The sequence below is a fragment of the Perca flavescens genome, chromosome 15, assembly GCF_004354835.1.
Source record: "Perca flavescens isolate YP-PL-M2 chromosome 15, PFLA_1.0, whole genome shotgun sequence".
NCBI classification, from domain to species: Eukaryota; Metazoa; Chordata; class Actinopteri; order Perciformes; family Percidae; genus Perca; species Perca flavescens.
In genome coordinates this window covers 12472479-12484652 of record NC_041345.1, presented here as the reverse complement: position 1 = coordinate 12484652, position 12174 = coordinate 12472479, and the positions used below count along the sequence as shown (strand labels likewise).

General features: G+C 40.2%; 1 protein-coding gene across 1 annotated transcript; it reads right to left on the bottom strand.

Moving 5' to 3' along the window:
- Positions 1-972: 972 nt before the first annotated feature.
- Positions 973-11849, bottom strand: ccnf (cyclin F). Its single transcript, XM_028599691.1, has 18 exons — positions 11773-11849; positions 11567-11628; positions 10575-10726; positions 10301-10407; positions 10129-10196; positions 9790-9986; positions 9424-9477; positions 9056-9160; positions 8761-8838; positions 8122-8276; positions 7509-7673; positions 7109-7232; positions 6812-6992; positions 6096-6183; positions 5568-5667; positions 5324-5457; positions 4716-4894; positions 973-2900 (listed from the first exon to the last, which is right to left on the bottom strand). The coding sequence occupies exons 2-18, from the start codon at positions 11577-11579 to the stop codon at positions 2455-2457; spliced, it is 2346 nt and encodes a 781-aa protein (XP_028455492.1). The 5' UTR covers positions 11580-11628; positions 11773-11849; the 3' UTR covers positions 973-2454.
- Positions 11850-12174: the final 325 nt, after the last annotated feature.

Here is a 12174-nt window from a genome sequence, read left to right as displayed (position 1 = left end):
GGGCCTACTGAAAACTAACAATAAATATATTATGTGTATTTTACATATTTATGTATTGTTACAATTTCTAGTACGCGTAGTTGTATTGCTCTTCTACATTGTTTCAGCCATTGCTATGTCGTAGTCATTTGGTTTTTGCCATCAATAATATTTATCTTTTTTCAGTAATAAAATAATACCTTCAAGTGCCATATGGTTTTGATTAGCTCTTGAATTCAACTTTTGTATTGATGTTTAACTTAGGTAGTTGGATTTTACCACATGGTATCCAACTTATCACAACTTGTACACTTATTTTTTTTCCTTCTACACCAACTCTCACATAAGAAATATGACTCACTTGTTTTTACGAAATATAATTTGTTAAAGAAGCATGTGTCGTGTAAGGACACTATAGAAGACATAGACAGGAAACCTTGGTCACAAAAACACAAAAGAAAACTGAAACACCAACAAACTGTAAAACAAACAAAACAATCTATCATTGTACCCAGTTGTCTAAATGATAAAAAAGGGATGTGATCCCCTTAATTACATCAGCCTGTGAGTCAGGGCCAAGAATGGGACTTCTAACAAGTAAACAGAGCTTTATCGGGGAACTGTGGTCCTGCCCTCGGAAACAATACCTGGAAATGTGACTGTTTTAGCATCTGGCAGGAGTTTACATTTTTAGAGTTACAAGCGTAAGGCTGATTCTATTATCTTTAGACTCAGTATTTCTCCACCAGAATTTTATCTCTGGCAGTGTGGAAAGGACTTCAAAAAATATATATATTATAATACTTAAGAGCCATGTTGTATTTTTTGGACTTCTGTTCATGACCCCAGTATTTCTTCTATGGGTACAGCCGTGGTTTTGATGAGCTCTTGAACACAACTTTTTAATTAAACTAATACAGATACCAATATTGCAATACACCCGTAGCTTCTTATTTAAAAAACAAAAGGAAACTTGCATGATGGCTTGTTTTATTTTAACTTGATACAAAATTACATATTCACATCACAGGTCTATTGAGAAAACACTGTACTGTAGAAAAAGTTTCACTAAGAATCTGCCTTTTTGGAATGAAGCAAAAACTATTTCAAGTAGTAGTGGCATGTTCTTTGTCTTTCTCCATTTATACATATAGTACTATGTACATTTATAAAAATAAAAAAGTTCAACAGGTTATAACTAGTCTGGTGTAACAGTTTAAAATGTATACAGTCAGTCAGACTTTTAGACATTGTGTACTCCGTCTCCTGAATGAGGCATACAGTACTTTCAAAATCCTATCAGGTAATAATTTTCCTTTAGTGTCTGAACTTCCCTTTCGCTTCAAGAAGGCAAAGCAAATCCATCCAAAATTACTTAAGCATTGATTGTTTCAAGCATGGAAATTGTTACATTTCATTGAATTGTGCTCCTTCTAAGTGTTAGACCTAATTCAGATGGGAGGAAAAGCAGATCAAGTATAATTTACCAGCATCTGAGTCACATGGAGTGCCTCATTCAGTTGAGCTAAATAGTTAATGACTGTAAAGCACTAAACATCTGGATGATACGCTGAAGTTTGTATGATACTCATCCAGCTGGTAATTCTTGGTTAGTTCCATTATCAGAACACCTTATTGAACATCTGCTGTTCCTGATGGGATAAGGTGCTATACTGTAGGTCTCTTAAGTAATATTGATAAAAAAATATTAACAGCACGACCGGTGAATATGTACTCTAGAAGATGCAGACTACTAAAATACTCATTTCACAGCTCCATTTCTATTCACGTAGACGCTCCTGAAAACACAGCGGACACCACTACAGTACCTTTGGCAAACGTACGTAGAAGTTAGGTAAAAACTGAACAAGAGGAACTCATACAATCATATTTTCTTTAGGCTTCAGATGCAGACATGTTCATCAACTAGATGACAGTAGTCACCTACTGATGACATTCACCAAATACAAGATAGTCTTGTACAGACAGTGCATATCAGAAACTAGGATAATCAAAACAACATGACAGCAATGTTGAAGTTTTTTTTCCAAAATGTGATTTTAACAATGAACACCTTTCTCCCCCACCAAAAAAAAAAAAAAAAAAAAGTCCATGAGGTTTCATTGCTTTTACAACTATCATAGACAATGTGATTGTTGTTTTAGAAGGCTGTAAAACAGAAATGGTCCTGAGGAAACTCAATTCATGTTCCAGTGGTTTCAGAGCTGACTGCGAGTCTAGGTTTATGGGAGGTATTTTATTGTGCTATACCTGCAAACGTGGCAATGTAATGTAATAAAAAGCCACGTTTCTAGGTAATTCATTTGTTTTCCCTTACTTGCCTTTAAGCTAAACGTCTCTTGATCTTCTGACAAAATGGCTCAGTGCAGACTGACAGGAGTGATGAACAGCATCGAGAACTAAAGAAAAGTGCTGGAGGATAACTGAGCCTGAGGCAAGTCGAACAACCACGGTCTATAGGCTCAGAAACCCCGCATTGGCAGAATACTTGTCTCCTTCCTCCTCTTCTTTATCCACCTCACCTCCACTATGAGCTGCCGAGTTCTTCCTCTTCACTTGTTTGCTGGAGGTGCCCCGGGGCCTCTGCATGGGCACCAGAAGGCGGAAGCCTGGCTGGGCATTGGCGGAGGCTGCGCCCAGGGAAGTGGTAAAGGTCTTGAATGTGCAAGGCATGAGGGAGGAGGAGCAGCATGTGGATGAAGGGCTAACACTCTGGACAGAGGAGTATCCTGAACTGTGAAGGTCTGTAGAAAAGGAAAGGAGTTCCTGGTCTTGGCAATCCTTGCTCACATCCCTTTCCGCTTCAGAGAAGCTGTCTTCATCGCTGGACAAGGCTCTGCAGTGCTCTAGTCTTTTGTCTGCATCAGTCAGCGAATGCAGTTTGATGGATATCATGGAAGCTATTGAAAGAGACAACATATCGATTAATCAATTTGGGAAAGGTTTACACAAACTACAGACCACAACACATTCTATAAAGCAACATGGGGCAGATGTGGCTCAGGAGGTAGAGCAAATTGTCTTTTAAATGACAAGTTTTGCGATTCAATCTTCCTGGCCACATGTCAAAGTGCCCTTAAACAAGACACTGAAGACTGAACTCCAAGTTTCTCCCAATGGGTATAACAATATATTTCCCAAACTCTGTATCAGCATTTATAATGGCAGATACATGAATATTTAAAAAATAAAAACGGACGAAACACCCTTCAACCATGTTATGAGTGTTGGCGTTGCATAATTTGTCCACCAGAGGGCACTCTACAACGTCCCTGTTGGCAACACTCGCGTTTAACCCTTTAAGTTTCATACCTTAAGTTTGTATTTTTATACATTACATGCATTATATTACATGTCATCTGGCAGACGCTTTTATCCAAAGCGAATTACAATTGCTATACTGTATACGTCAGAGGCCGCACACCTCTGGAGCAATTAGGGGTTAAGTGTCTTGCTCAGGGACACATTGGTTGATGTATCAGTGGGAATTGAACCCAGATCAACCACACCAAAGGCATGTGTCATATCCACTGCGCCATTCATTTATCAGAACTTTAATATATTTTGATGTTCCTCTGTTCTGTTGTGACAATAAAACAAAGTTTATTTTTAAACTGCATTATCATATTATTTTAGTGAGGACTCAAATAACTAATGTTAAGGAAATCGGTTTATGTTTTGCTAAGCGTTTTTTTCCTATCTATCTATCTATCTATCTATCTATCTATAAAAATCCGACCTGCAGGCAGCAGGGCATTTGATGCGTGTCATCCCCATCTCTCGCCCCCTTTCATGTCTATCCACTGTCACTATAATAAAAAGGGAAAATCCCCCCAAAAAAAGATCTTTAAAAAAAAAATAATCCTTTATCGGTCGGACTCTAGTAGGTCAGCAGTCGGGTGTGTGTGAATGGGTGAATAAATCCCTATTCGCACAGGATAAGTATTACCTGGTGGCCTCTAGTCATTTGTAATAATTACGGAGATTTTCTGTGATCCTGTGCGAATCGGCCATATCTGTAATTACTAAAGTAAAAAAAAAAATATCCCGCTGCTTCTTCCAAAGGCTGACAGTGATGCTGTGTGGGTGCCGCTGCGGTGGGGAGGATAGGGTATGCGCCTCTGGTAACCTCTGCCGCGGCTAGCCAAAAATATACAAAACCCCGACCTAAGTGCGGTGTGGGTTCACACTGGCCGTCCTCGAGCACCTCTGGGTACCCAACTCTCGGGGTTCTAATACCCCGTTTGGTTATTTTGAAAAACTGACAGCTGTGCACAAGGTTATTTTTTTTTTTTTTTTTTTTTTTTTTAAACAGAGAGGTTGAAATGTCAGTTTATGAAAATAGCAGACCACGTGTAAACATAGCATAAATCACAAGGTCCCCAAATGATACTAATCCCGTGCGAACAGGGTTGAAGAGGCAAATTATATAATTAATAAATGTAGGCATATTATGCATTTCTACTGTACCAGACACTTACTTTCTTTCTTTCTTTCTGTATGTATGTATGTATGTATGTATGTATGTATGTATGTATGTATGTATGTATGTATGTATGTATGTATGTATGTATGTATGTATGTATGTATGTATGTATGTATTTTCATATATAGGAGGTAATTTATATGCTTTACAGATAAACACATTTTAAAACTCTGCCAGTAACACAAGAATTAAGTGCCCAGCCCCTTTCACCTCTTTCTTACACACTCACAATCAGCATCTTTTTCTCCCTCGCTCTCCTCCTCCTGGTCCCCCTCATAACCAGAACAGGAAGTGTCCAGGCTCCAGTCAAGGATGTCACCCAGCAGTGTCTCCTCCTGATTTGAAAGCTCTGCAGTGGGCGTGGCCACAAAGCTTGTTCTGTTTGCTTGCATGCCTTCATCGCGTCTCCTTGGGAGAAAGTGGACAAGTGTGTTTCAGTGAGTTGACAGAGCAAGTCACAAATGGCACAAACAAAACATCTTTTGGGCAAGATCTCAAGCACAGAATACTCCGCAACAATAACAACTAAATTAGCAAGGATAGCATTGGGGGCACTGGTCGCTTTGACACTTCTTTCTCATAATAACTAAATTCTTTGTGCGTCTTTCAACATGGCCCAGTGCCATTAGAAAGCCATGCAAGCACAGAGTGCTCACAGCAGAACTACGTGATAAAATAAAATAAAAAAATATATAAGGGGGCTATAATGCATAAACTGTGCACGTTAATAGTACATGCCTCAACCGTTGGTTGATATTAAAGCCATTTACTGTTTTCAAATAGCACCCAGCCCTTATATGTTGTAATGAGGAACTTGTGTGTTGGTAACTGGCTTACTTCTTGTTGGTGCTGGATGGAGAGGCGAGGAAGGTGTGAATGTCTGCTGGTTGTCCAGTGGGACTGGGAGGCTCCATCTGAGGCTCCACCTCAGGAATCTCCAAGATCTGACACAGCTCTTTAAAATCCATCACCTTGTGGAGGCCATGAAATAATATCAATGACCAGTTTCAGGGAACAATTTAGAGACACACCTTGCTACAATTTCAAAAAGCTTGTTTTGCGTTCCTGTTAAATAAAGTACCTTTTCTTTGCTGATGTGCTGGTAGGCCTCATCTTCAAACCGTTGCTTAACACCAGTAAGAGACACATGCCTGTAATCTTTGGGAACGTCTTGACTGAAACTGAGGAGAGACAAACGGTAAAGAAAGAAAAGACAAATAAGGGTTTGATCCACTTTGTTTGCTGCATATCTATAATCAACTCTTGGGGACAAATCTTGTTACTTGTCTATTTGAGAATTACAGTTTTGTCGACACACACACACACACACACACACACACACACACACACACACACACACACACACACACACACACACACACACACACACACACACACACACACACACACACACACACAACACAGTGAAGGACACACACACACACACACACACACACACACACCAATAGACACACACACAAACACACACACACACACACACACACTATAGAATCCAGTGAAGGATGAGAGAAATTTATTTATTGGCTACCAATAGAGTCAAAACACACACTTCACACACACTATAGACAAAACACACTAAGGAGCTTACCACTTGACATAGAGCAGCACAGAAAGGGAAGTGAGGTCTTGCTTGGAGAAGCCTGTGTAGTCAACTAACTGGCTGGGCCAGACAGGAGCTGCAGAGAGGGAGGTGGTAGACATAAGTCAAGGGGAACATAAACTTAACACTCAACTGAAGCTGTACATTATATTAGTTTGAAACGATTATTTGCATTACTCATCAGTGTTAAAAGGGTGTTATAATTTGAGATGGTCCGATACCAGTATCGGTATCGGCTTCCGATACTGCCTAAAACGCCGGTATCGGGATGTACTAGAGTTTATGCACCGATCCAATACTACGTAATAAATTAAAAGTAGTTTTTATGTTCGGTTTCTGTTATAACTGACTGTCAAACTGCATAATAAAAGAAAGTTCTGTGGCATTTATTGTTTGTTTTTGTTCATGTTTTACAAAGAGTTTAACCTGAGCCAGACCGACAATATATTAATAATAATAATAATAATAATAATAATAATAATAATAATAATAATATCACATCCATACAGGGATAGTAGTATACAGTTGTTAAAACATAATAAAATATAGGACACACTGGTATCGGATCGGTACTCTGTATTGGCCAATACGCAAGTTCAGAAATCGGTATCGGGAAGCAAAAAAATGGTATCGGGCCATCTCTAGTTATAATGCTTGTCAAACAGGCGTGTTGTACGTGTCTGTGTGTCCGTGAGTGTTATCACCATAGTGATGTAGTGCTCGTGTAAGCAGTAGTACAGCGCATGCCAGTTTGGAAGGTGGTGGTGTGGCAAGGGCAGAGTAGAGCAGCGACAGCTCACTGATGTAGCTGAATAGGTGAGTGGTCCGCCTCTCCAGAGGGAGCAGAGACAGCAGCACCTCCCCGTAGTCCAGCAGTATGGGGCTCTGAGGGGAAGTGCATGAAATCACCTTTTACATTTGAAATTCAGTTCTTAAATTCCCACAAAAATATTTCACCGCCACTTAAATATGCTACATTACATAAGGATACTTGTGCTCACCCTGATCTTTCCCTCCAGCACAGAGACAACCTCCCCCATCATTCGAACCAGGTCCTCATATTTGTAGGTGTTGTCTGTAAGCCAGACAGCTTCACGAATGGTCAGGATTTCTTTACTGATATAGCTGGGGGGGGAAAAAGTTTAACAAAGAAAACATTTTAAATCTATAAACTAATTTGTATTATACAAAACAACAAAATACAAATCTGGATCATTCATTTTACCTTCAAAAACAGCCATAAGATATTTTAAACTTTGCCCAAAGAGCCTAAAAATCATCCAACATTAAAGCTGGTAACCCTACATAATCCTTTAAAACAGAATGTAACTGTATTACAAAAATTACATTAAAAGTAAAACATACAAACATTTCAGAGAAGAGGCATGTGTGAATTCTCACCGTGTGCAAACTACCATGCAGGCGATTCCCAATAACTGGAGGCGAGCCTTGGGGACTGAGCGCAGGGCCAGGTAGCGATCCACACAACCCACTGTCACATGCAGCGTCAGGCTGGAGAAATCCTTCATGGTGGTCACCTCCACAAGCCAGTCCACTAGGATGTACCTGGAAAGGCAGAAAAAGAAGAAGACACATAGAAACTGAAAATCATGCGTATTGTTTGAGAAATTTAAAAATAGCTAAATGTAGTGCATTACAACGCAAGAGGCAGACGATTCAAGTCCTTAACTCTCATGCCGTATCCCTAAACTAGCAGACATTATCGGATCTTACATTAAAAAAAAAAAAAAAAAATGTAATTGAACTGAATGTTTGTTAGTCATTGCGGTGACTCACTGTACTTTGATTACGTTTGCAAAAAAAGATATATCTTTTTTTGTGCTGATGTTCTGTGTCATCTACTCTTTAGCAATGCAATTAAAGAAAGCAAACGTAATCAAAGTACAGTGAGTCACCGCAATGACTAACAGAAACATTCAATTGTCGAGAAGATATTACCACCAGGCTCTAATCGTGCCAGTAATATCATGGTGAAGTTTCTGTTTCTGTCTACCTCATGGTGTCCTTGATGCCTTGCCTCAGGATGCCCTGAGTGCAGTGTCGTGATGCCGGGTTAGAGGAATTGAAAAGCTGAGCCACCAAGTCAGAGCAGGCTTTTGACTCCAGACCCAGCGGATTACCACTGCTGCACACTTTAGCCAGGGAGAGCTGAGGAAAGAAAAGACAATGTGTTAAATAAATGCTTCCAGAATGGCTTAAAAATGGCTTGAATGTTTGTTGAAGTGGATAACAAAAAAAAAAAAAAAAAAAAACAATAAGGTCCAATAGATTTCTGCTGTGATTATAGAGCTTGTGGTTGAGATGAGTCATATTTTCGAGATTCCGTGATGCATCTTAGGCAAAGCTTTCTAAAGACAATGAACAACAAAAAATAAGTCTGACTGGCAAGCCCTCTTGACACTGCCTGATAGTGCTTCAACAAGAATAGCTTCCACCTCTGGAGGAGTGGGAAATATAACAGACGAAATGACGAAAATACAAAAGCTTCACTGTCTTTTGAATCAATACAGTGAACAACCAAGGGCAAATTAAGGCAAAGAACACCATCACAAGACGGAAATGCACAAGAACACATTTAAATCAAATGCTGCATCAATATAATGGCAATTTATCAGTCTTTAATCACACACACCTGAGCCTCCCAGCATCCTTTGCCAGCATAGTCCCTGAGGGTTCGGATATACTGGAGGTAACGGCCTGGATCGGCCATCTGAAATTCAAATACAAAAAGACAATTACATGTCAGTTTGACCCCATTTCTCAATGAATATATTTCCAAAATATAAACATTTTAAAATCAATTTTGGTGCATGTGAACTACACTATAAACAAATGTGGCATTGTAGAAGTTTGACATTGAGACACTGTACAGTAGTCTATGCATCCAAGAATAACGCTAGAAAACTAAATGAGAGATTCAGACTTACAGCTGCTTTCCGGTTGTGTTCCCACAAGAGGTAAGAGCTCTGTAGACAGCCAGCCTGCGACGACTCCTCCAACATAGATATGGCATCGGAGCGTCTTTCATCGCCCTGGAAAAGGTAACGTGGTTTCAGATACGAATGACAGATCTTAATAAGAAGACGACTAAGTGTTCTGTTCCTAAACATTGAACAGGTTGTGAAACCTGGTCTCATCTACACATTCATGTTTATGGGTCATGGTGATCCTGAAAAACAAACCAGCCCCCTGTGACAGCAGTACAAACCTATACATTTTGATTAGAGGCCAATAGAAACTGGGCTAACCACACACAGACAGAGCTGGTCAGATTCAGTCTCACTTTCACACTCACTTCAAACAGCTGTAAAACTCTGGCCAAACAGTGCAACAAGGGTCCTCTCTTCTCCTGTAGAGAGGGGGAAAATAAATTCACATCATCTTCCTTATAAACACTCTGCTCTACACTTTTTCCATTTTCTATGACATTATCCATGTAGTCATAAATCCAATGTACACGTTTCTGTGGATTTAAGTCATGACAGCCTGTCAACTGAGCAATAAAAGATCAGCCTTGTTCAGAGCTTTATTTGGTGCATGGTTTTGTAAATGCATTTACATAAAATCGTATTGTCACTACCATTGATCTTTATTAGTGATTGTCAATTGTTGACACAAGCTAAGAATGAATGTCCTCTAAAATGGCAATAGCCAAACCTACCGCGTTGCTGTCACACTCAGCCTTGAGACGGTCGAACACCACGGCCTTGCAGCAGCTGCCGGTGGGAGACCACGGTGGTCGGATGAACACCCAGATGAAGGGATCTGTCGTGGGAGAGTGCAGGCTCTCTGCCAGGCTGAAGAAGTGGGAGGCCTTGCGACCACATACATCCGCTCGCCCCTCATCACTCAACAATGCTGTGGGAGAGAAACAAGGCACAAGTGAGGAGCTGTAATCACTTGTAGAAATCATCACAAGGGTTTTATGTCCCACAATTTCATTTGACCTTTATTTAATTAGGATGCTCTTGTAAGATAGTTGTGTAATGTTTTAACTTACGTCCTTCATTGTACAAATAAGCAATCCCTAGCTTCACAGCCGCTTCAAAATTCCCTTTCTCAGCAGCTCTGAAAGAAGAGAGATGTTTCCGTAAAGTTCCGAGTTTCTGTAAAAACTCATATAGAAGAAAAACAAGTTTTGTTTTTGTTGTTGTTGGCGGAAGTGACTATACCTTTCAAATAGCCATAATGTGTTGGGGGATGGCCATGTGTCCCTGAAACTGACCCTGGCCCATACACTGGAGTGGTTGTCAACAATGTCCCGCAGCTGGGAGTGAACCTGTAACAGAGGTCATAACAATTAGTCCATCAACAAAAGAGACATCTGATCTATCAAAATCAGGTGGTCGCAAGATGCCCGAGCCAGAAAAAAAATCTGGGATGACCTGGCACGTACATGCTAGAGGTTGTGTTGTAGTGTTACAGTGTGTTGGGAGGTTTACTCACTGCTCTGACAGACAGCAGGTCCTCAGCAGAAAGGCACTGGAGCACACAGAGGAGGACTTCTTCAGGTAGAGACAGCAAGGTTAGGGCTGGAGTTCGCTTACGGACCCGTTTTCGTGCCGGAACTGAGTAGCATTTTGAACAACGGCAGTGGACTACCGAAAGAAAGGGTAGTTATAAGTTAGACAGTTCATGCACTTTGACAAAAAGTTTTCCTTTCTTTAGCATGGTTATTATATTCAGTTTGAAGTGCACACACAGACCATTACCCAAAAGCATTTCACATCTTAGTGCAGGGCTCACAAACTAATTCTCACATTAATGTCAAACAAATATTTGCACTTCATTTAAAAATTGACAAGTGGCCAGTCAATATGCAAGCAGATTGTCAGACACACCAAGGTGAAGGCTATGGCTCCACATTCAAAACGCCTAAGGCATCTCCGGGTGGTCTAGCCAACCCCTCTGTTTGAATGCGGAATTGTTTAAATCCGTGGAAAGATGATTACCGAAAAAGTATCAAAATAAGCATACAGCATCATATATTATCAAGTGTTAGAAGTATTAACAGCTTTCTAACAACGGTGAACTGTGCATCTGACTGCAAATGTCTACCAAGTGAGCGCCCAAATTTCCCTCCTGTGCTTCAAATGCAACCAACGTTGGGTTTCATGATGTTTAACATTATATTATTGTTTTTAATTACCGCAAACGCGTATAATGCCAGGAAAAGACACGTTTTATTTAACGGTAAATATTGCCATCGTTAACTCACTTGAAACTACAGTAACGTTAACTTACAGAGGAATAACAGTTAGCTACATGGTTAACGTTACCCCGGTTAACGTTTGAGTTGGCTAGGAGCTAGTAACCAGTGCTAACTCTTTCAAATTGCAAGTGTTTAACGCAATTCAAACTCTCGCTTTATATTAAGTCATGGCCATATTTCTGGTAGTGCGAGTTAACGTTAGATTAAGTTGACTTAAGTTACTTACCGCCAGCTTTCATTGCGAGTTCAGGGATCACTCTTCAAACAGCGATGTCTGTAGCTACAGCACTGATAAGCAATTTAAACGTTACGGCGATACAAGCTAATGTTACACACATAGAAACTTAGAGACTATTTAACCAGAAAATGAGACATACAGCGTACGATACTGCTCCCTGCCTCTGGTGTGATGTAGCTTGTAGTTAGTAATACCTTAACAAGTTATTAGCTCTTGCCTGAATTCAAATTCAAGCACGCGTCCTCACTTGTTGGACCCACCCCAAAGCTACTCTAGGACCGCCCGCGCTCACCGTTTAAACACCTTATTCAATCTGATTGGTCCGATGTCATGACGCCCATCTACAACATTGTAGCCTGTTGATTGGTCAACGTCAAGAACGGTAGCACCGATTGGTCGGATTTTATAAACTGTAAAATATCAGAAGATTATTGGACAATGTAACGCCATTTCGAACTACGCGCTCGCCAGTGAATGTATGTGATTGGTTGACCTGATTATGAAGAACGTCCACAGACTACCTATTTATCTTAGATTGTGGGAAATGTAGTTGAACAGGAAATGCAGTTTAAAGGTACCATGTTTAAAGGGACAGG

What these genes read in the sequence shown, in the direction of transcription:
- ccnf (XM_028599691.1), bottom strand. An exon ending in GAGTTTTACAGCTGTTTGAA is followed by an intron (nt 9,161 to 9,423) that starts GTGAGTGTGAAA and finishes TACCTTTTCCAG; the next exon opens with GGCGATGAAAGACGCTCCGA. An exon ending in ACGAGCACTACATCACTATG is followed by an intron (nt 6,184 to 6,811) that starts GTGATAACACTC and finishes CCCTCTCTGCAG; the next exon opens with CTCCTGTCTGGCCCAGCCAG.